This window comes from Oryzias latipes, chromosome 13, assembly GCF_053564925.1.
Source record: "Oryzias latipes strain Hd-rR chromosome 13, Olatipes_Hd-rR_3.1".
Taxonomy (NCBI): Eukaryota; Metazoa; Chordata; class Actinopteri; order Beloniformes; family Adrianichthyidae; genus Oryzias; species Oryzias latipes.
In genome coordinates, this window is record NC_136249.1 from 23,710,174 (window position 1) to 23,733,470 (window position 23,297).

At 39.6% G+C, this 23,297-nt stretch overlaps 1 protein-coding gene across 1 annotated transcript; it reads right to left on the bottom strand.

Annotated features, from left to right (window-relative positions):
* Window positions 1–49: 49 nt before the first annotated feature.
* On the bottom strand, window positions 50–22,460 carry dhx36 (DEAH (Asp-Glu-Ala-His) box polypeptide 36). Its single transcript, XM_004075618.4, has 26 exons — window positions 21,926–22,460; window positions 20,651–20,808; window positions 19,955–20,041; window positions 19,642–19,846; window positions 19,181–19,219; window positions 18,869–19,039; window positions 18,701–18,780; window positions 16,631–16,705; window positions 15,489–15,655; window positions 15,327–15,408; window positions 15,111–15,251; window positions 14,766–14,871; window positions 11,515–11,602; window positions 10,745–10,800; window positions 10,552–10,616; window positions 9,536–9,679; window positions 9,042–9,159; window positions 8,302–8,400; window positions 7,395–7,568; window positions 7,184–7,270; window positions 7,023–7,106; window positions 6,354–6,453; window positions 6,162–6,252; window positions 2,863–2,983; window positions 665–817; window positions 50–581 (listed from the first exon to the last, which is right to left on the bottom strand). The coding sequence occupies exons 1-26, from the start codon at window positions 22,163–22,165 to the stop codon at window positions 360–362; spliced, it is 3,153 nt and encodes a 1,050-aa protein (XP_004075666.1). The 5' UTR covers window positions 22,166–22,460; the 3' UTR covers window positions 50–359.
* Window positions 22,461–23,297: the final 837 nt, after the last annotated feature.

Genomic DNA, 23,297 nt, shown 5'->3' on the forward strand with positions numbered 1-23,297 from the left:
TATAAGTATACGCCTTTAGGTGTTTTTTACGAAGATTTAAAAAAACAACTAAAAGGAAAACATGAAAGTATATTTTTAAGTCATTCAATAAGCCAACATAAAAAAAACTTTCCAAAACAAAAAAGACCACAGGTTTGTCTAAATACAGATTGGTCCGTGCAAAATAATAAACAAGCGAATTGAAGGACAAATGGAACTAGTTCAAGTGCAGACTACATGTAGATTTTTTTCCAGTCCTCTGTTTGACCTTCAGCAGAACTCTAGAACTAAAATTTAAATCAAAGACACCAGCTGCTTATTCGAAATGTCCCAGCCAAACTTGGAGTCTCAGGATGCTGGCAGTCTTTTCCAGGCCACCTTTAATCATCGTCGTCATCAGCATCATTGAAGTAAATGTGCTGTCCTTTGGGGGCGGACGCCCACGTCCTCCCACTGCTGCCCGCGGCCCTCTCCTGGGTGGTGATGAGGTCTATGATGGCGGTGATGACAGCGCAGTCTTTGGACTGACGGTTCTGCCAGTCCACAGGGGCTGGATTGCTGATTTTCTCCTGCAGCAGCGAGTCAAGTTCTCTCTTTAAACTCTGTGGAGCGCAGAAGGATGAGAAATTAGCGTTATTAAAAATAAAAAAGAACTTATTTGATGGGACTTAAGCAAATGTTTAACCTTGACAAGGTGAGCTATGCGAGCTGGGGACCTGAAGACGATCCACTTATCCACAGCGATGGTCTCCTGGTCCTCATCTTTCTGGATGGTGATGTCCCCCCCAAAGAAAAGCAGCGAGAACGGGGACACCTCTGTGCAGTCGTACAGGAAGATCTGCGGGGGACAGAGATGAGTCTAGCAGGCAACAACGGGAGTATTACGATAGATTAACACGTTCAGTGGCAGGGAGCGGCGTCATTATGACACACCGTATCTGACAGCTACTCTGGTGTGGGCTGAAAGTGTCCCATTAGTGAGGAGAGGCTGTGCTGCTTTGAAATGTGTTTCAGTGCCTCTAGTGTTAGCAGAAATGTCATCTTGCCCTGTTTGTGAATCTCACTAATGTGTTACTCTCCTTTCCATCGGTTCACTCGCTTCACTGACAGATGCTTGTGTAAAGGAGTTGGAGCAATCACAAACAACAAAAAGAAAAACTGCTTACTTAGAATGCTTTACTTTGACTTCCAAAAATTCTATTTTTTTTCAATTTTTGAGGTATTTCACTACAACTAACCTTTATTAAAACCCACTCCAATGTCGTGTTTGACGACAGACACATGTAAAGAAAATTGAGCTCAAAATTCCAATTCTGAGTATTTCTTTATTCAAATTGTTGTGAATCCGGAGCACACAGAAAAATGTTGTTTGAAAAAAAGATCATTTGTGACGCTGGGTGGGCCACAGGCTTCCCGGAAAGGGGCAGGGTTGCTCCGCCCCGACAGTCCTGCCCACACCTCAGAGGCACTAGAAACTAGGTCCTAGAAAACAGAGCATTTTTTTTTAATTTTGTCTAAAAACGCTCCCAAAAACAAAATAAAAGACCAGTGGGGACACTTTCAGAACAGATCAAAGAGTATCGGGGCAGGACTTTAAAGCATTACATCTAACCTTTATTAAAATGTGGGAAATCATTGAAAAAATATAGGTCATAACAGTCAAACAAACAAACTCTTCATTACAAATTTCTATAGTCATTCAATTATAGGAAATTCATTTTTTTTTCCATTTAACACAGTCGCTCACCTCTGTGCCACAAATTTTTAAACCCTGCTGGTCAAACTGAAACGAAAATAATTTAAATCTGTGAATTATAATGATTTATAAATCCAAAGTGGTTTAATTTTTTTTCTTAAAGTCTTGTAATTCTAAAACTTTTTAAATGATTCTACTTCACATAACCATGTTAGACCCGTCATCAGTTGCTGCAAAAAAAGAAAAAAAGTGTCTCTAACGGGATCAATAAAGTTTTTTTAATTGCTCCACCTTCCGTTTGAGCAGGAAGGAGGTTACCGTGAGGTAAAGGACATACGTCAAACAGAAGCTATTTCCGCTCAGTGCCGTCACAGAGATGCAGACAGATGTAGGAGGACTTGACCAGGAAAGAAAGAAATAAAAAAAATAAAAAATCAAGGTGATAGCTGAAACAACTGTATTTGTGCCGTGACTGTGTAATGTGAAGAACCCCCACGGGCAAGTGCGTCAGAGAAGATAGAAGAAAACGTCACTCCGCACAAAGATTCCCTTTTTTTTCCTTCCCTTTTTAAACCAACAGCCGAAGCCGTCAGCTTCCTTTTTTTGCTGAGAACAAATAACCTTGACTAGCCTGCACTTTGAATTTCTTACTTTTCTAGGCACAAGCGCTCGGCATTGTGCGCGAGAAAAGCAAAAGCTTTTAAACCCCACAACAGTTGTGATGAAATGCAGAAAGAAAAAAAACAGCCTTTTTTCGTCAGGACAAAAGCAGTAAAGTGAGAAGACGGGAGAGGCGGCAATCAGAAAAACATGAAAGCGGTTTTCTGCAGAATGGAGCCTCTTATACGGACGGAAAGAACAAAGGGAGAATGGAGGAGAGAGGATGAGGATGGAAAAAAAGAAAAAAAAAAGAGAGGATGGAGGCAGCGAGCGCTGCAGTCAGGGATCGGCACTGACCCGCCACCCCGCCGCCAACACCTTTTCACATTGTGTGTGGAGGCTTTGAAGCATGAGAGCCTTTGGAGGGAGTTGAAAGGCGGCGCTTTAATCAAATATTCATTAAGTGCAAAGCTGTTGTAACACCACCGCCAACCTGCATCCACAGGTGCCTCTATCCACGTGAAAAACACGCTCCAATGTGGAAATGCTCAAGATTCACACCGCGGAAACCAAAGTTCTTTCCTTACACTGCTTGTTTTCATCTTCAGGTGATAAATGAGCCATGTGTAGTTGAACTCCTTCTCTTCAGCGTTGACAGATTTGGGGTGGATGTTCACCTTCCCGTCAGCCTGGGTGTAAACCTTCACCCTGAGGAAGAAGAGATACCTTCTTAGATGCGTGGACTCTTGCTTAAAATTCTGTCTGCCGTGACAAAAACAACAAGATTTACGCCAAACCTACCACCGAAAAAAAGAAAGAAATCACAAAGAAGGAGCTTTTTATTCCACTCCACAGAATAAGCCTGTGAATGCAAAAAGCTTAGCGGAAAAAAAAAAAAACAAATGAAAGAAAGAAATTCTAAATTGTGGCATTGCTATCATAATGGAGGACGTATATTAAGAAAATTAAGCTTAAAGTTGCATTTCTTTATCCAAAGCATGAATAAGGAGCAGATAAAAAAATGCTGTTTAAAAAGAGCGTATTTGTGATTGAATATGCTGGGTGGGCGACGAGCTCTCTGCTCTGCTCCATTCTGATGCATCCACTTGCAGACAATTAGATCCATGAACGCCTTAGTTTTCCCCGTCTGAGCTGGAATCTGGACCAAACCTGTATGACTGGACAGCTCCAATACTGCTCACCATTTTTGTTGCACCAGTAAGGTTAGGTTGGCGTTGTGAGGGGCTGTAAGCTAGCTGGTGAGTGAAAAAACATAGCGGGGAAGAGAAGCGGGGCGGGGTTGCTCTACGCGTACAGTCCCGCCAACAACTCACAGGCAAATTTTTTAGGAACTTCTGCTGCTCTGCAGAAACTATGTCCAAAAATAGAATCTTCTCCCACTTTCGGCTTCTCCCATCAGGGGTCGCCACAGCGAACAAGTCGCATGGTAAATTTGGCAATGTTTTACGCCGGATGCCCTTCCTGACGCAACCTTCTCAAACCGGGCTTGGAACCGGCAAGGGTAGAGAAGGGAACAGGGAGCAGCCCGGAGTCGAACCCGGGTTTCACGGACGGAAGGCGCCGCAAACCAGCACGAGCTAAACTGGCTCCCATGTCCAAAAATAGAATATTTTTTTTAATTTTGCGGCTGGGTAGCTCGGTTGGTAAGGTAGAAGGCTGCCACGCAGGAATCCAGGGTTCAATTCCCGGAGGGGAATAAACAATGGTACTGGGAGCAGTTACCATATCACTGGTGAGCAATTAACATCACCCAGTGGGGGTGCTGGGTCAAATGCGGAGAAGAATTTCCCCATTGTGGGATAAAGTATCAATAAACGCCATAGTAAGCATAATGAAGAGATGATTGGAAAGGCTTTTGGCATGAATACTCTAGGACAGTATACTTAAATTAAATAGATTCTTCTATAGAAGTACAGTAATCGATCCACTTTTCCAAACAAGAGTTTTTTGTTCCAAACATTTAATTATCACAGGAAGTGTTTCAACACACTTAACATCTTTATTCGACTAATTCCATCCATTTAAAAACAGAATGAGAGGAACTTGGCTGCTTTTTGTCTTGTACATTACAACCTTGAGAAACATTCATGCAAAAAAAAAGAAAAATAAATAAAAAATCCTCCTTTAAAGGGCTCTAATTAGCCTCCTTCGCAGAGAGGTGGATAGAAGCTTAGAGGAGCCTGTGGCCGCTGATAGTTGGAGAAAGGTTTAAGGACTATACATAATTAAAAAGCTTTGAAAATTGCATCATCTGCTCTTTTCTAATGACGACTATAAACAAGCCACTGCTGAGACGAGCCAATTAAGCCTGCATGAAAGACCTTTAGAAAAGTCATTTCAAACCAAAAGAAAACTATAATCTGCCTTAAGAGTTGAAAAGAAACTTTGATCTATAATGGTCTCTCCAAATATCATCATAGTGAGGTATTACTAAGAAGAAAAACTTCACTATGACACCTAAATTAAAAGAAAATTGATCAATGTATTGTTGGCCAAATTGTTCTTAGAAAAAAAAAAACATTTAATGTCATTATTAAAGGCAGTATAGATCTTAGGGTGGCTCCGCTAAGGAAAGTGTTCAGCCACCTATTTGCATTCAAATTTGCTTTTAGAACCTAAAAGTTTTTTTTTAATTTTGCCAAAGAATGACATAATCATACTTAAAAGACCACTGGGAATGATTTAACAATAGATCAAAAGAAGACAGGATCGGGACTTTAAGGGGAACAGATGTGTTTTTCCCTGCTGTACACAGAAATGGCATTAGGTGTTTTATTTTGAAATTTGGGTGGATTTTCTTCAACTTTTATAGAAGATTTCTGTCTTGGTTCTTCTGGTGCATGATGGGATGTGCCTTGTGCTCAAGATCGCAACAAATGAAAGGAAAAGAAAGAAAGAAAGAAAAAAAACGTGTTAGCAAAAAGTTAGCTTGTTTTGGTATATTCTCTGAATCACATTTAACAACATACATCCAAAGCAAGGGTAGAGTGTTTAATTTCCCACAACAGTTAAGTGCCAGCACAATGGCTGCGTACTTGTTATGCCCTTCTTATTTATTGAGGTCAACAAGCTGGAGTTTTTCCCCGTTGTAATGCTGCATTTAAGTGCTTAGCATGAGAGGGGGAGCATTTCTGTTTAAAAAATTACTCAGAATAAATTTTGGCAGATTGGCTCAGAGCATCTCCAAAAATACCCCATTAGATGCTTTTATACTGTTAATGTAATTCACCTCAAATGCATCCTGTCATTCCACCAAAGAGAACTTAAGTGGGATCGCAGTCGACAAATAACATGAAGGCGTGTGGTTTTTCCCCAAAACCGTGTGAGATTCAACAGAAAAAGCACATTTGCCTCTGAAAGATTACTGATATGGTAAAAATACAAGTCAATGATTATGTGAAATGAACATAATTGCTTTTAATTTCTTCCATTTATTACAGTTGCTGTCCAGACCATAACCAGGCGACACTGACTAGTGTTGAGATTCATACATGCAAAGGAGACAAAACCGAGAAGTTTGGCGTGCACCTGGTCGAAAGCTCTCGGAGAGAAGCGTGGGCTAAAATGACAGGCCTGCTGTGAGAGGAAGCGCCTCTGTTGTGCGCCTCAGACTTGTGCACACAGGTCACAGCCGCTGCCTATGACAGCTGCCTTGGGGCAATTTCATGATGACTGCATTGATCCTGAGCTGCACAAGTGCCTCGCTTTTTGACAGTTTTCTTTTCCTAACCGCTCAGCTCCAGGTAACTGTCATAATATTCTCGCAGAACTCATTACTTGCTAGGTCTGATTAATGGCTGCACTGAGAGGCTTATTTGTTAGGAACACTCTAAAGCGTGCGTTTCCCCAGAACGCGCTGACTCACCCCGGCCTCTTCTTGCTGTGAGACGGTCTAATGGTGGCCACCTTCGGATACAGCCCGGCTACGATCACTGCTTTGATTAGCTTCTCGTTGTCTGAAGTTAACACATAAAAGATAAAAACAAAAAATCGACTGAGCACAGAATCACAGGATGAGATTCAAAAGAAAGAAACAGAAATGTTTCATCTTTTTTACCCGAGTTAATGTTGGATTCAGGATCTTTTGGGTCTTTGCTGCTGACAAAGCCTGTATGCTTGAGATGTTCAGCAAACTGGCTCTTCATGTTATGAATCATCTAATAAAAGAGAAGAAAATAATTCATCTATAATAAATACAAGCCAAAACTTAGCGTTTGGAAGTTTTGTTGAGTTTTTTTTCCACATTGGACTCGGAAACACGCGTTTAAGTGACCACTTCCAATGAAAAGTCTATGCAAATGAGAAAATAGGCTTGTTTTGGGCTGCTATGTTCAAAACTCTCGCTTTCACGTGTTGCTATGCATGTTTTTAAGTGTGTTTGTCGGTTCTACGTGTGCTAAACTGGGTCATACTTTGACCAATCAGAGACTCGGCTCCTTTTCAAAACACAGAAGTACAACCATCTGAAAAGTGATCATGAAGGAAAAATTAATAATTGCGGTTTGTGTCTGACCGGACCAAATCTTTTATATATCGGTTAAAGCTGTTAAAGAAAAAGCCTGGAGCAAGATTCCTGACATTTGCACTGCTTCGATATTTCGCAGGCCTATTCCAACTGTAAGTACATGTGCTAGTATGCCCGTTTAGCGCGATCTTGAATGCACATCACATGCAAGGTGTGCACGTAGCTTCACAACAATATTTGTTTGCAGTCAACCTGACTCACCTGGAGAGTGTTGGCTGACAGGAAGTTGTCCCAGCAGTACTCCCTCTCATACCTGCCACCACGCCGTTTAGCGTCTTCCCAGCCCTACCAGATGATTCATAATGCATGAAAACAAGATCCATTCATACAGAAAATGAAGGAAAAGAAAGGCAAACAGTTACCTGAAAGGCATAGACAATGGTGAGGTGGTCACTTTTAGAGTTCCTGGACAGGGTTCTTCTCCTCATGTCGGCCATCTTTTCTTTACCCTAAGAGAGACAAACACATTCAGGATGATTTGTACAGAGAGAAAAAAGGACAGAAGCAACACATTTCAGGCCTCTGTGTGCTGCTGCAGGAGAAGCTTTCATGTCTGTATAGTCAGCACTCTACCAGGGGTATGAAGAACGGGTCTTTGAAGCTGAGAGAAGCAGCGATGGTGAGAACAGGGTCCAGGCATCCCAGCAGAGCACCAAACAGGATCAGCTTCCCAATGTGAGGCTCCACCGGGAGACGGGCCAAGTGGAAACCCAATGGTGTCAGATTCTCTGTATGGTCCAGGGCATTCTGACACATTTTGATCACAATATCACAAGAAAAAATAAACTACTTTTTGTTCACATGCAATGTTTGTTTCCACATGTCTGTTTTTTTTTTCTCAAAGAAAATCTGATACCAAACAGAACAAATGAGCATTTCTAATTTTAGGTAAAAGTAAAGCCGCACATGCTTTATATGGGTGCTTAGCTCTGATTGACGCTTTAACCCCGCCGATGTCGACTGTGACACCTAAATAACACCACAATCTTTGACATACCGTAAATCTTTGATTATTTACGCAATCGCCATAAATCAACTGATTCTGATGTATATGCAAAGCATAAAGTAAAGTGTTGCATAACGGTGCAAAGCCGTTTTTCTCTGCAACAGAATCAGCTGATTTGCGCTGATTGTGCAGAGACTTTATCAAAGTGTTGAATACCAGCACGAGGCTGCTTTTCTCCGCTTCAGAACCTGGTGAAAATATGTTAACTGAGTAAACGGTTGAAGAGTTACGGAAGTCAAAAGAGTGTTAACCCTGGAGCTAAAGCTCTGATGTTAAAAGGTTAACAGCTAAATGGCAGAAATAACTACAGATCCATGTTTTTTTTGTTCCACCTTGGTGATGTTTTGCTTCATTTCCTTTTTTTACTATTTATCCTTTTAGTAGACCAAAAACTCATTGGTAAACCACAGTTTTATTCAATTCTTCATCTGGTTTAATCTATAATGTAATCAGAAATCTCCTCTTCACTCTTACCAGATCTCTGAGGTTCTTGATGGCGAGGTTGACAGCTTCCTCAGTAGGGCGGTCCAGGGCTTTCTCTAGGAATCGACCTATAGACCCGAGCTTTAATATCTACAAAGAAAGCAACATATTATTCTCAATTCAAAAAGAAGATGCTCATAATTTACAATACACTGCTTTTTGATTGTGCTGTTGTGTTATTTTTTCACCTTAGGGGCTTAACAGCAGAGAATGGAACAAAACCAATAAGAGCCAATTGTGTGCGTTCATTTCCACAACAAACTCAGACTTTTGTACTGCAGGGCTGAAAGACACTGATATGTGTGTGTTTGAGTCAGCCATTAGTGTTTCTCTTGCTTTGATGCATTTGGCAGCCTCTCGCCCACTAGCTCTAATAAAAAATGTGAGGCGCCAACTTAAAACCGTTTAAGTAAGGCGCTGGTAGATGCACATGCTGCACAGCCACTGGAACAATCACTGCACTACACTAGATCTGAATGAACTTTGGCTCCTTGTTCCATTAGCAGTGATTCAAATATTCCCAAGTGAAGTGCGTGGTTTTTAAAAGGAGCCGGCGAACGAGGAGAACCAGGCCAAAGAGTGAAGTGATTATATCGGTGCAGAAAAGGCAAAAAGTGTTGGAGAGTAACGCTCTCTTGACATGAGAGGCTCCATTTCGGTGCAGAGCACAAAAACACATAGACCTGATTGTGAGGAAACCCCCGCCCCCATCTTTTGACCCCTTTTACTACCTTTATCTGCAAGCAGAGCTCCTCCAATGGCGTCCTCATAATTTCAGGTAACTGATATGCATCCAGCAGGCTGGCCCTGAGCCCATTGTACAGGTGATAGCACTTTCCTGGACACACTCTGGGTTTGTGGAAAGAAGAGGAGAGTTCAGGGAGACGGACAGAAAAGATTACATGTTATAGCAGTCCAGCGACAAGGGCTTAATTTGAGAAATCAGTGGGATGAAACTGCATGGTGCAAGTAGCTCCTGCTAATTGGGCCTCGCTGCACTTTGATGTCAGAGCTATCTAACAGAACAGACGTCTGAAGCTGCAGACTGGGAAAAACCTGGGAGTGACTGTGCATCGCCTCTGTGTGTACAAAAGCAAACCAGCAAGGAGAGGGCCAATGAGGGCGGCCAACGCTGAACTCTAATGAAACAAAAACTATTAGTATCATGCCAGAGGCGCTGGCTCATTAAAAATAGATCAGAAAAAGCCGCCGTGTTTACACACACCTGCCTGCACGTCCTTTCCTTTGCTTGGCATTGGCTAGACTAACCCACTCAGCCGTCATTGTGCTGATGTTGTTGTTGGTGTCGAAGTTGGTTTCCTTAATCTTCCCGCCGTCGATCACGTACACAACGTCATCTATGGTGATGCTGGGAGGAGGAGAGCAGAGACAAAAGGAGACAAAAAAAGTGAAACACTTTTAAGTAACCAGACAACAACATTAAGCTTCAATTCTTCAAATATTAGCAGAGTTTTATTTCTCCATTTAAAGGAGTAATATTTACCTCATTTTGTGAAACAAACTACGGTACCTGTTAGTTTCCCTTCTAAACCAGTATGACAGCATTTGTTTTCAATCTGATGAACGTAAGCTAATGAACATTAAATTTGCCACGTTAAAACTCACACACAGCCTTCCCTTTGTGCTTTAAAGACCCACTCCAATCATTGAGCTAACTTCAAAGCGTTTAGTAATCTTTTAAATATGATTATGCTGTTTTAAAAAAAGTTTTTTTTTAAACTATGGTTTCAGGACATAGTTTCTGCAGATCAGCAGTAGTTCATCAGAAATTCCCCTTATGAGTTGTGGGCAGGACCACTGATGGGAAGCAACCCCACCCCCCCCTTCCCATCACCGATAAATGACAGCTCTCTTTTTAAAGTGCTCCCCCACTAGCTTACAGCTTACAACGTTAGTGGTGCATTAAAAAGAGCGTGCAATATTGAAGCTACTAGTGGATGAATCAGAATGGAGCAGAGCAGGGAGCAGCATAGTTTCTACAGTACAAAGTACGTAAATAAGTCATATTTTTAAATGGTATTTTGTCGTCTGCTCCTGGTTCACAATGATTTGAATAAAAAAACAGTCAAAAATGCCATTTTAAGCTTTTTTTTCTTTTTTTCCTCTATCCTCGGAAAATGGCCACGAGAACATGTAAAAACATCACTTTTGCTGGAGCGGGTCTCAAAGAATGCATCTTATAAAGTTAAAAAATGCAGGTAACAGCTAGTCAATACACACCTCGTCTCAGCTATGTTAGTAGCGATTACAATCTTTCGAACTCCAGGTGGAGGCCTTTTGAAAACCTGAAAGCGGGTAAAGATCATGATGAAACTTCATCTTTGATTTTGAAGAGATCACAGCAGAATCGTTTGGATGTTCACAGAGTCAGAGAATGTGGAAAAAAAAACAACAACAAGAACAGCGCACCGACCTGTGTTTGATTCACCGTGGGCATGAGGGAGTGCAGAGGGATGATAACAAACCGATCTGAAACAAGGACAAAAAAATGGAGAGATGGTTCCTTCAAACTGCACATAATATTTACAACAACAAAAAAGCTGCATTCATTTTTATTTATTAATTATTTTTATCTGTGTTTGAATAATCGTGTAACTAATTGCAGTAACCCCAGATCCTAACATCACTCAGTTAGACTCCAGCCTCCAGGTATGACGGGTGGATCACTTCAACCGGCCTTCTTCTTCACCTGAGGTGCCCATCATTCTGGAACACGTTCCATCCGGACTCATTAGACCATCTGATCTTTTTCCATTGCAGCACAGTTCAATCTATATTCCCCCAAGCAAGTTAAAGCCTTTATTTCTCCAATAGGCCTCACTGACAAGAGTACTATTATGGCTGCAGAACTCTTTATTCCCTTTGCTTAAGCTTTCACTCTTTACCATAGTCATGCATGACTTCTGCTGCTGCTGCTCCTGTAGTTATGAAATAATGTGCTGAACCGCTCCTAACCAAATGTTAGTTTAGTTAGCAGCTGTTTTCACTGTTTGATGTCAGCATTTTCAGCTGATTACCATCATCTCTTCCACAAATGTCTTCCAATAAAAAGTCAAAAACTAGAACATCCAGGAGACCAGGAGACTGTTATCTATTTACTTTGCTAAATCCAAGAGACAACCTTAAAATAAATCAATATAACCCCTAAGTATTGTGGGTGTTTGTGTGTTTTTATGTTTGTACCAGATCTAAACATGGTCTGAGCCATCAGCAGGTCGTTAAGACCGCTAATGTTGTCCCAGCCGGGTAGGAAAACCAAGATGGCTCCTTCCTACAAAAAAAAAAAACAACAAAAAAATTAGCTTGCAAACAACAGATCCAATTTTTTAAAAACAGACAGCGAAAAAACATACAGAAAGGAACTGCAAACAGTGACGACAAAACACATAACACCACCCACGGAACAAGGTGTTTGAGTCCTTGGGAGAGCAGAGTTCATTCAGAGACGATGCCCTCAGCTTCCAACCTCCACACAAGTGGCCTGACGTCAACGTGACAAAAACACATCTTCTCCACAGAGCAGACACTGCTTCATACGAACATTTGATTGACTCATAAGAGGAAGAAAAAAAAAGCTAATTAGGAACTCAAAAACAGCACAGATGCACCAACGCTTGTTGAGATAACAAGACTTCCACGTTGAGCTGTCAGTCACCGCAGTAGAATGAGCACGTTTACAGGCCCACAAAACTCACATAACAGGTGGTAATCACATATATACAAAAGAACTATGGAAGTGTGACTATTGGAGAGCCTTGGTCTGCACAGTACCCAATTTTTTTAATTCATTTTGGAGAACAAACTTCTTAGATGTAAACTATAAAACTTAATGAATAAGGTGGAATAGATGCAGAGCAGTGTCTTTTTGGGGAGAAATCTAAACATGTTAGTCCAATGGTGGATCATCTTGACAAAAATTGTTTAGCAACCACTCAGATAATGATCAGATATTTCAGTAGACTCAATATTATTCGATTGAAGAATAGCCTTGTTTTGTTGTTTTTTTTTTGTTTGAACCAAACTCCCATTTTCCCATCTGGTTGGGATAGCTTATTGATAAGACAAAACCTCTGAAGCTGGAGACACATTTTGCAAAACTCCTGCAAAGACCAGCTGCGATAAAAAGAAGAATTCTAAACTCCCAGAGCAAAAGCAGCTTCCATTGACTCCTAAAAAGCTTGGATTGATGCAGAAGTCTGAACATTTTACAGATGAGATAGAAGCCTTGAACAGACCAGATGGGAGACGAGGCATTGCTAATACAGATACTTTATCAAACAAGATTTAGATTTTGGAGTTAAACAAAAATAATCCTGATTTGCATATTGATTGAATTTTTTTTGAGTCTTGGTATCGTGTATGTTTAAGCATTTGTTGGAGATTAGAAATGCCATGTTAGTATTTTTACCCAACATCTGTTTTCTTTGTGCCAATCCACTTTAATCATTTCCTTTAACTTAAACTTTTTTCATTTCTTGGGAATTCTTTCTTTGCATGATGCATAAAATGAATGGAAATGAAATTAAGATGTCTGATGCAAATCATTTTTTGGACCAGACAATATTTGAATGTTTCTATTCCCAAATCACAGATTGGTATGTGAACTCTTTTTTTGTGTTCCTAACCTCTCTGCTTTATCTTCAGGTTTACTATTTTCTTCCTATGAAATCACTAAACTCTGAAACACTTATTTTGTAAGAATTTTGTGTGGCTAAAATATTAACACAGATACAGAGGCAACGAGGATTAAAGATCCACTCTGATGAAAATTGTGTTTTTAACATGTGGCATTTTTCTGATAATGGTGGACATTATATGGAAGTTAAGCTGAAAATTGCATCCCTGAATATTTCTTTATTGAAATCATTGTGAATCAGGAGCAGATGAAAAAATACCCGGCGGGTTCCACCCACAATAAGACTGTTGGCGGTTCTAATGAACTAATACCGCTCTGCAGAAACCCTAACCTAGAAAACGTTTCATGTTTTTGATTTGCCTAAAAATGGCATAATCATAATTAAAAGACCACTGGGAACACTTTTAAAATAGATCAAAAGATGATCGGAGTGGGCTTTTAAACAATAAAAAACAGCTCTTAAAGGATCTTAAAGTTTTACAAACTTTTATATTATTTCCAATTTTACACTTCTTCGCTTCATGACTAGATGTAAAAAAGGAGCCGAAGTTCTGACATTAAAAGTAGCTTTGGGGCTCCAAAGCTACTTTTAATGTCAGAACTTCAGAATGTCTCCTTGATAATTAAATCTAATTATCAAACACCCACATGTGTGTTAATGCATGCATGTCAGGAAGATGAGAAGATACAAGCACTGTGCCTGCAGCAATCCCTACATACTGTTTTGGCTTTACCAAAAAACCAAGCCGGGGTTGAATAGCTATCTATAGGACAAAAAAACCATCAACCCCTCCCCTCTTCATACAGACCTGCACTATCCTTGCAATGCAGCTTCTAGGTGTGTAATCACAGACCTTTTCAATATAATTAACCAATCAGCGCAGTTGAAAGCCTGGCAGCCGACCGTACCCTCGCTTCAGAACACAGTCATGGCGAATGAGCCGGCTCCCTCCCAGCCATTTGACAATGTCACGGCAAATCAGCTGGCTGAGTGGCTGAGTGTATCCATGACTGATGGAGATACGGCTTCATATAGGAGGAGATAATTACCCTGTCTGTCCTGGTTAGTTACTCGTCTGTCCTGGGTCTCTCTTTTATACTCTGCCCCCCCCCCCCGGTGTGTTTGTTCACAGAACAATTGCAACAAACTGCAACCAAAAATCAAAAACAACACTTGAGAATTAAAAGAAATAGTGGAATGGGGCAAATACTTCATTTCCTTCAGTCTTAGCTTCTGAGGTGAAACGTTGCCCCAACCATCATTATTCTTCTCTTAATATTGACTAAAGGTTTTGCTCACTGCTGCTGTTAATCATATTTATGTGAGCTCCATGCTGAAATAACACCAAATTTAAAACAAAGAAACTTGGTAAGAATTGGGAAAGTAGAAAAGAACAAACTTGAAGACCACTCGGTCCCCCATTAGCACAGATCTGCTGCCAGGATCCAATTTTAGGATTAAAAAGACCTCTCTTTAAAAGTTAGTTCTGTTTCTTTGCTGCAGTTGTTTCCTTTTGCCGGCTTGGACATCCATCCAATAACCTTCATGTAATATCAAACCATCTTCCACATGGACCACTGCTTCCTGCCTTTGATCAAACTGACGGTGTCAGGAAACATACATTGGAAAATCCTCAAGAAAAAAAGTTAGTGACTGGAAGACTGCTAATACCAGAAAAACAAGGTGCCTGGAAAGTAATCTTCTTCTACAAATTTACTTTCTTAAAAAAAAAAAAAAAAAAGGAAAAAAAAATTACATTCCTGGCAGCAGAGAAACCAGAGAAAAGATTGAACTCACCTCCTCACTGCGCACAATATGACAGATCAGTGCCAAGATCAGCTCCAGATCAATCTTGTCATCGCTGTCCAAAACCTCTAAGGTCTGGATGGTGCTGTCAGAGTATCTGTTCCACATTTAAAAAGCAAGAAATGTGATTCAAAAGCTTTAAAGATTAATAGGACTACAGATGTCAGAGAAGATGATCCTCTGTAGCAATAGTTTATCTGTGCAAGCTCCTTTTTTGTGAAACGAGCCAAAAGGATTTGATTGCTGTCAAATGTGAACGTCACAAACCAATCCTCAGTTCTCATAAATGCATTTGTCAACCTGGCAGCTGCTGTCTTACTGCTCCCACCAGCTCACCTTCCCTGCAGTGTGCGTGCATAACAGGGCCAGCTCTCCTTGTATTCGGCCTCTTTTGCCTCCTTCTCAGATCTGAGTTGGCGGCCTTGCCAAAAGCCCCTCTTCCAGGCTGGACGACGGTCCTGATTCTGGGGACGATACCTGGAAGAAAAGACCAAATAACTCTTGAAAAACCAGATACAGCTGCTTTTAAGTGTAAAAACAGCCTTGTTCTACCTAATCATCTCTACAACATCTTCCAGCAGGAACTCTTCCACTGGGAATGTCAGACCAGGGATGTGGATCATTGGGCAATTGTCTGAGGAAAGAATAACGTCAAAATAAGAACACTCTTTCTCGTTGAACACAGTTCAATGTTATATTTGGTAAATTCCTCACCGAAATATTTTGAAAACTTTTCCGCGTTAAGCGTGGCACTCATGAGGATGACTTTGAGGTCATCTCGCATTCGAAGTAAGTCCTTGACGATGATGAGCAAGACGTCCGACTGGAGGTTCCTCTCATGAATCTCATCCAAAACCAAATGACTGATGCTAGAAAGTGTCCTAAACAACAAATCAAGCTTTAGGTGAGCGACTTCAAGATATTGCTCCTGTAAGCAACTGCTTAAAGTGAACGAAAATATGGTCACTGATTATAACCAAAAGCACATTTTTAAACTTATGTTTGTCTGATTTGGACTTGGTGAGCTGTACTTCCTAAAGTCCAATTGCACATAATTACAACTAGGAAATATTTCATTTTTTTAAGCTTAGTATTATTTTCTTTTATTGATTTTACTTTTTAAAGATGAATAAATCTGCAGTCCTTCTCTAAATCTCTCTCTCTCTTTTTCTCATCGTTTGTAAAGACATGTCTCTAAATTTAACCCCTTCATGCCGCTAAGTTGCATTGTGGCGTATAATCAGTGAAAGTGTTTGTGGTGTGAAAGGGTTGTTTGTAACTATTACACTTTAACAGGGACATGGCTGAATTTTGAGATTTATGAGTTCTATTGGGAAATGGTACATGCCCGGCAGCATGTAAAATTGTATGGATTTGCTCTGCTGGACTTGCTCTGTGGGAGATGATAACGTGTTAAAAGGACAGAGCACAGTTTCAATCAAAAACACAGCAATCAACCAGCAGAAATTGTGAACTTGTAAGCCAGCTGCTGGGTCACTTACTTTCTGTATGTTTTTTTTTTTCTGTCAGACAGCTGAAGTCTTGAAATGACTTGCTGCACTAAATACCAATTTATAAAAAATAACACAGATGAAGAGTAATATGAGGGCAAAGAACAACGTTGTCCTATAGTCGGAGTATGTTTTCCCCCATAGACATGCGTCTTCATTTTTTCCGGCCTGAGAGAACAGAGCCATACTAATGATTGTTCCTTCACCAGCAAAGCTGGACGGGTCTCACTGGGGACGAAACAGAGCAACACAAAGGCAGGACAAACAGGATGGAGACACTCGCTCAGAAGAAGGGGCAGCCAGATGATGCGGTGAGGAAAGCCAGGGGTGGGGGATCAGACTCACGGATCCGAGCGCAGCCACTGAAGAATGATGCCTGTTGTACAGTACAGGATTGAACCTTGTCTCCGTGGTAACCGGCTGTGAAATGTGAAAGAGGAATAAAAAAAAAAGAGAAAAAAACGGAAATTACATTTTTCAAATCACACAAATAAAAGGATTAAAAAAATGCATTCCATTTCCAAAAATGGTCTATTTTCCAAGATTAAACAAAACCGTTTTATTGTTATACGTGTCTAAAGATGAATAAACGTAATTAAAATGCAGTAAAAAGGAATACAATAGCTTTTTTGTTTTGTTTTTTTACTTCATTCTTTGCATGAAAAGGCTTTCAAATGTAATTAAAACTGTTATGGTTTTGTTAAATGCAGATTCAATAAAGCTTTAATAAATACAGCAGTGTCTAAAGCATCCTGCCTACAGCCTCACTGAACCAAACAAATTAATAAAATGTCATAAACCTCTTGTGGTAGTAATATAAATATGAACAACAAAAACAATATATGCACACAGAAAGTGAAAGAATAAGAGCCAATTACTTATATGGAGCAAATGTTAATATATATATATATATATATATATATATATATATATATATATATATATATATATATATATATATATATATATATATATATATATATATATAAATATATTAAAAAAATGTAATACGTACATACATATATAGACATTATGTGTATATATAATTTATTAAGTAAGCAACTGAAAGTAAGAACACAAAATACTTGTAAAGACTGCTAGTCCAGGTTTTCAAACTTCATTGAAATGGATCAGCCATTATGTATTCAGCTTCATTAGAAATTGTCTTCTCAAAAAAGAAAGAGTTGAAAAAAGAAGTTTTAGAAAGAGTTTGCCATGTGGGAAAAGTTGGGGACATCATTAGTTTAACAAAGGAGGTTTTGCATAATGCCACGTCAGACTCCCATGGTTTCATCAGCGACTGTAACACTGAGCAAGGAAAGAGCGGCTGCAGATTTCATCACAGCTCAGAGTCCTTTTTGAGTTGCTTCGTCTAAGTTTATAGACATCTATAGTCTTCATTTTTCATCTTGTTCTACAGGCTACAATAGAAAAAATCAAAGTCTGGTGGAGATGCAGATTATAAAAGTACAAGAAAAGAAATGAAATCTTTGAAAACTGTTATTTAGTTTCGTCTAAGGATTCATTTTCTATCCTATTTCTTTGAGAGTTGCAATCAACTTCCTCTTAACGTCCTATATCAATTTTCCTTCTGCACGCCCCACTTGTCTATTTTCTCCTCTTGTACTGCAAGCGTTTCACACACTCACAAACTCCGTTCTGTATTGCACACCATTGCTTTCAGTTTATTGCACACGCTTCACTCTTAGCTATCTGCTTGCTTCTGCTCCAGTTTTTCTGCCTATATCAATATCCATCTGTTGTTTCGATCCCATTCAACTTCAAAAACATTAACATTTTTGTTCCATCTGCTGTGAGGCAGTTCCAGATAACAGAAAGTTAATCGTTTACTTTTAAATCATTCACAATTATTTCCACTTTTTTTACATTCAATTCTGTATTTACAGCCAGATTACATGTTGAAATGGTCCAAACTGTCCAAAATAAATGCTTTCTTCACAGAGCTGTCAATTAGATCACTGGGGTAAATCTGACCTGCAGTGTTGGTCAAACTCTATCTGATAAGTCTTTAAGCTTTCTCTTACAAAGGAATCACAACCGACGGAATCTAAATCAACTTATAGACACTAAAATCATTATGTTGTCTCCACAGAAGCATTAAAGCTTATGGAACTTTACATTTACAAGCATATACTTCTGGTTTTTTTAGGTTAGTTTAACAAATCTCGTCTAAATGGAGAAAATGTAACCATCAAACTGTGGAGGAAGTTACAGGAAAAGGATGAACAGTCTCACACTTAGGTGCAACCTTTTCTTCCAACATTTCTGTATTTGTTTTGGTTTGAAAACCACTAAACTTATTTCGGACAGCGGATGACACAAATAGTCTGGTTAAACCACATTCTGAAGCTCCACTTCATGCATCAGTTAAAAAAAAATAAGGGAGTCCGTTACCTCTGCAGGCGGATTTGGTAACCACAAGAATTCCCATTCCCCACGCTCTCTCCCCTCTCAGCAGCCACACGCTCAGCTACCTGTCAGCCAACAATCATCTATGTTGAAAGAAAACTACAACCCACTTCATGTATGAGCAGCACATTTCATCTGAAGCTCAGAGCCTACCGAGATGGCGCTGATGCGGCGAGGCTGCGTGCACACAACACGACACAAAGAGCCCACGCCCCTGTTGATGTAGTCATCCAGGATGAACTGGGTCACCTGAGTGGTTTTCCCACACCCGGTCTCCCCGCTCACCACCAGAACCCGGTTGGAGTTTATGAGTTCCACCAGATCCTGTGGACAGGAACGTAGAAGAAAGCAGGAGCCCGACAAAGAAAGCACGACGAGGAATAGAGGAGAGAAATAGTACAAGTCAAAATGATGATCAGGAGAACTAGCTTAAAGCCCAAAAAAAAAATGAAGGAAAGAACTTGCCTCTTTTTTGCTGTAAGACGGCAGTTTTTCTCTAAATTTCTAAAGACAAACAGGAGCATAGTGAATGAGTACGTACACGGTTTGCATTCAATTATGACAATAGATACAAAGATTGAGTCAAACAAAAATGATTTATGGACATCTACTGCTAAAATACAATGTTCTTTAAAAAAAGTGAATAAATGTAATGAAGTTATTATTTAATTCTGTAATTATTGCTGCCCATTTAAATATTACATAAGAAATAAGTCATAAAATATTTTTGATTTGTGTATTTTTTGTAGATAAATAAATACTCGAAAGCTTTCAAATGAACAAAGTTAACATTATTACCGTACTTATTTCCCTTTTGGAACATTTAATCATTTATAAATACTCTACAAAGGCTCAAGGTCTATTTTAGAAGATCTATTTGAATTTTACAAGTTTGTGTATAAGGTTTAGCAAAAATTGGCACTCACCAGCATTTCTTTGTACTTTGGTTCAAATGTTTTATTCCGAAAGTCACTTTTCAGGTAATCATCCAGTGATTGGTCTCTGACTACTTCCTGAAACAAGTACTCCAAATCTTTTTCTTGTTTTATTTTTTTCTCCTTCTCTTCCTTTTCTTCATCTCCATCCCAGTTGTCCGGTGGCTCGTCTTTTACCGTTTCCCTAGAGATGGAACTGGATAAAAATAAAGCGTGCAAACGCAGATTGGCCAGTGAGTGTTCTGGAGCAATGACAAATACTACAATCTCATTTTTAAGGGAAGTTGCATCTTTTGCTTTTTACCATTTTGTAAAGTCTTCCTCCTCTTCATCCTCACTTTTAACTTCAGCCTTGATCTTCTCCTCTTCAGGCAGATCCCCATCAAAATAACTGAGGGAGAAGGATGTTAGACGTTGGAGTAGAAAAAACATGACACCATTGATGCTTGGATCCTCTGCAGCCTTTAATTTTTTTTTTCCTTTAAAGAGGTACGATGTTTCAATTTGAAGATGAACATTTAAATAAAAAAAACTTTTTAAAGACATTTGGTATCGCAACTAAAGAATTGAGCATTTATTGCAAATCTAAAGTCAATTGAAAAATATGTTTTATCATCTTAAACCAAACTGTTTATTTTGGATGTCATTTTAGGATATCCTGTTGATTTAATTTACTCAATTTTTTATCTTTTCTTTAAACTTAATTAGTTAAACTTTAAAATTCACAGTGGTGGCAGGTGTTTTCAAGAGTATTTAAGCGAATAGAAAGATATAGTAGAAAACAGTATATAAGGTTATGTTGCAAAGAAGTATGGGTTAGAACCCTAAATTTCTGCTGATAATGGCCACTGTCTGACTCAAACCAGATCGTTCAAAAAAATCCAGAACAGTTGTGGGCAAACACTCCTATCTGAATTTATGCCTGCACCATTTTGCAGCAAAAACTAAGGCTTTATACTTATTGTATATCCCTGAAACATTGGAATCCATGTCTACTTACCAATGACTACTATCCCTTGCATCTGTCTGCCTGCTGTACGAGGTGGAGGCTCTTGCATCCCTACTGTCTCTTTTTGGGCCGAGCTGGTCGTTCTGTACAGAATTTAGCAGCCTAGTGATGTGCTGCTCTCTGGCCTCATCCATGTGGACCACAGCCCTCTGTAAAAAAAAAATGGAAACAAAAGTTATTAAATGACAAGTCGTCGTCTCTCTTTCGACTTTTCCCATCAGGGGTCGCCACAGCGAACGAGTCGCATGGAAAACTTGGCAATGTTTTACGCCGGATGCCCTTCCTGACGCAACCTTCTCAAAGCAACCGGGCTTGGGACCGGCACAGAAGTAGAGAAGGGAACAGGGACGGAAGGCGCCGCAAACCAGCACGAGCTAAACCGGCTCCCTTATGAAATGACAAGTAAATTAACATTTTAAGCTTTTTAGTAGGGAAAAGTTACAACAAAAGTAAGATTAAATCTGTATGTTGTGCAGGTAATGTCTTAAAGTCCCACTCCAATCATCATTGAAACTACTTTTAAAGCATTTCCAGTGGTACTTTAATTATAATGATGCCATTTTTAGCCAAATAAACCTCCAAAAACGAACAGCCTCATTTTCTAGGACATAGTTTCTGCAGCACGGCAGTAGTTTGTTAGAAATTCACCTCTAGGTCTCAGGACTGCCTCTTCCCATCATCCCTCCGTTTACAGGCTGTCATGCTGCCTTAAAGCCCCTAACGGCACCAGTCTAACATTCAGTCCAGCAAAAATGGCGAGCAACATTGGAACTACCCAGCCGTACAGTTTAGAGCCAAATGTCAGCTCAGACGAGGAAAACAAAGAGGTACATAGATGTATTTGTCTGCAAGTGGATGCATCGGAGTGCAGCAGCTGTAGTAGTTTCTACGTCACAACTACAAGCTTTTTCCAACAGCCTCTTTGTGACTGTTCCTGAGAAAAGACATACTCAGAAATTCCATTAAACTTCATTTTCGTTAAAAATGTCCTCCATAGTGAGAGAAATGCTACAAGAACGCGACAAAAACACGATTTTTCATTACAATTTAACAAAGAGAATATTTTCTTCCTTCTTGTTTTTTTAAAACACAATCACAATGAGACAAAAAAATATATGGCCTGCTGAATTAAGTAAAAATAAAACAAAGAATATAACAAAAGTAGACTAGTAGATAGTAGTTCACTAAATATGATGAATAAAGAAACTGGGGGGAAATGAGGTTGGAGGTTAGGACAGGTGGGGGGAAATCATCACAAAAACCTACCGATCTTCGATCGGCTTGTTTCCTCCTCACTGCTCCATACCGCGCGTACCACAGACCAATCTCTCGCCCCTTCAGATGCGGAGGAGGACGGTCTCTTGGTCCACTTGCTCCTCCTTGGTCCTCCTGGTCAAAGGAGCTCGAGCCTCCTCTGTCCCACCTCTCTCTGCTGTTGTCTCTGTGCCCGCGACCTCCTCCTCTTCTGCCCCTTCTACCACCTCCACCTGCAAACCGAGAACTCATCCTATTCGCGACAACTAACGTTGCTATCGTTTTCTAAAAACTTAAATACACACGAGACACTTCCATGTATGGAAAGATTAGCTTTTCTATTAGCCTAATTGACCGAAATGGTGCGGAGTCTGCTCCGAAAGGTAAATTCAAACGCGAGCGAGCTGTCGCATAGACGTTTAGTGTTGCAGCAATATCGACCTAATCGTGCATTTGCGATTAGCACATAAAAACGAACATAAACAACGTAAACGTATATTTCCAACCGGTGTGTCGCACAATAAAGTCGTATAGCTCTCTCACGTGCAGAGTGATGACGTAATGCGCTGTGATTGGTTTTCCCTGTCTCTGCGATTTAGATGGCTTTCACACATCACATGTAGAGAAGTCAGAACTGGGCTGTAATTTCAAAAGAAATACCATTTTAAATTTCTATAAAAGTTAAGCAGAGGTTACTTTTAGTGAATTAAAAAAAACAACAATTTAAATAGGTCCATGCACAATGGAAGGAAGACGGGAGACAATCAGATAATGTGAAGACTTATATTTGCAAAGGTGTGTGCATATTTCAAAGACAAAGGTTATCAAAACCATTTTAGCACCAACATATTTCAATATTAAATACTAAACAACTGGTGAATGGAAAAAAGGGTTAATTAGAAAAACACTTAATTCAATTTAATTCAGTTTTATTTATTTAGCCCAATATTACAACAATAGTTGTCTCAATGGGCTTCATACCGCTAATTGTATAATAAACATAAAATCAGTCATAAAATACATGACCCGATTGCTAAACTAAATTAAACTAAACTCTCATTTTCAGTAAGGAAAAACTCCTAAAAAAATGGCTTACAGGGGAAAAATAAGAAGAAACCTCAGGGATGTCCACATATAGGAGGGGTCTTCTCCCAAGACAGACAGGAGATGTACCTGAACTCTTGGAAAATAATTAGCTTATCTTACCCTACAACTACATGTATAAATAGTGTACCATATTGATATATCTTACATTTAGTGTTTAGATATTGTTTTTCTTTTCATGAATATGCAACTAACAATGCGCAATCCTCCGTATTCATATGGATACTAATGGGACGAACCATAAAAAGAAACTAACACAAATTAAAAAATTCCTAAAAAT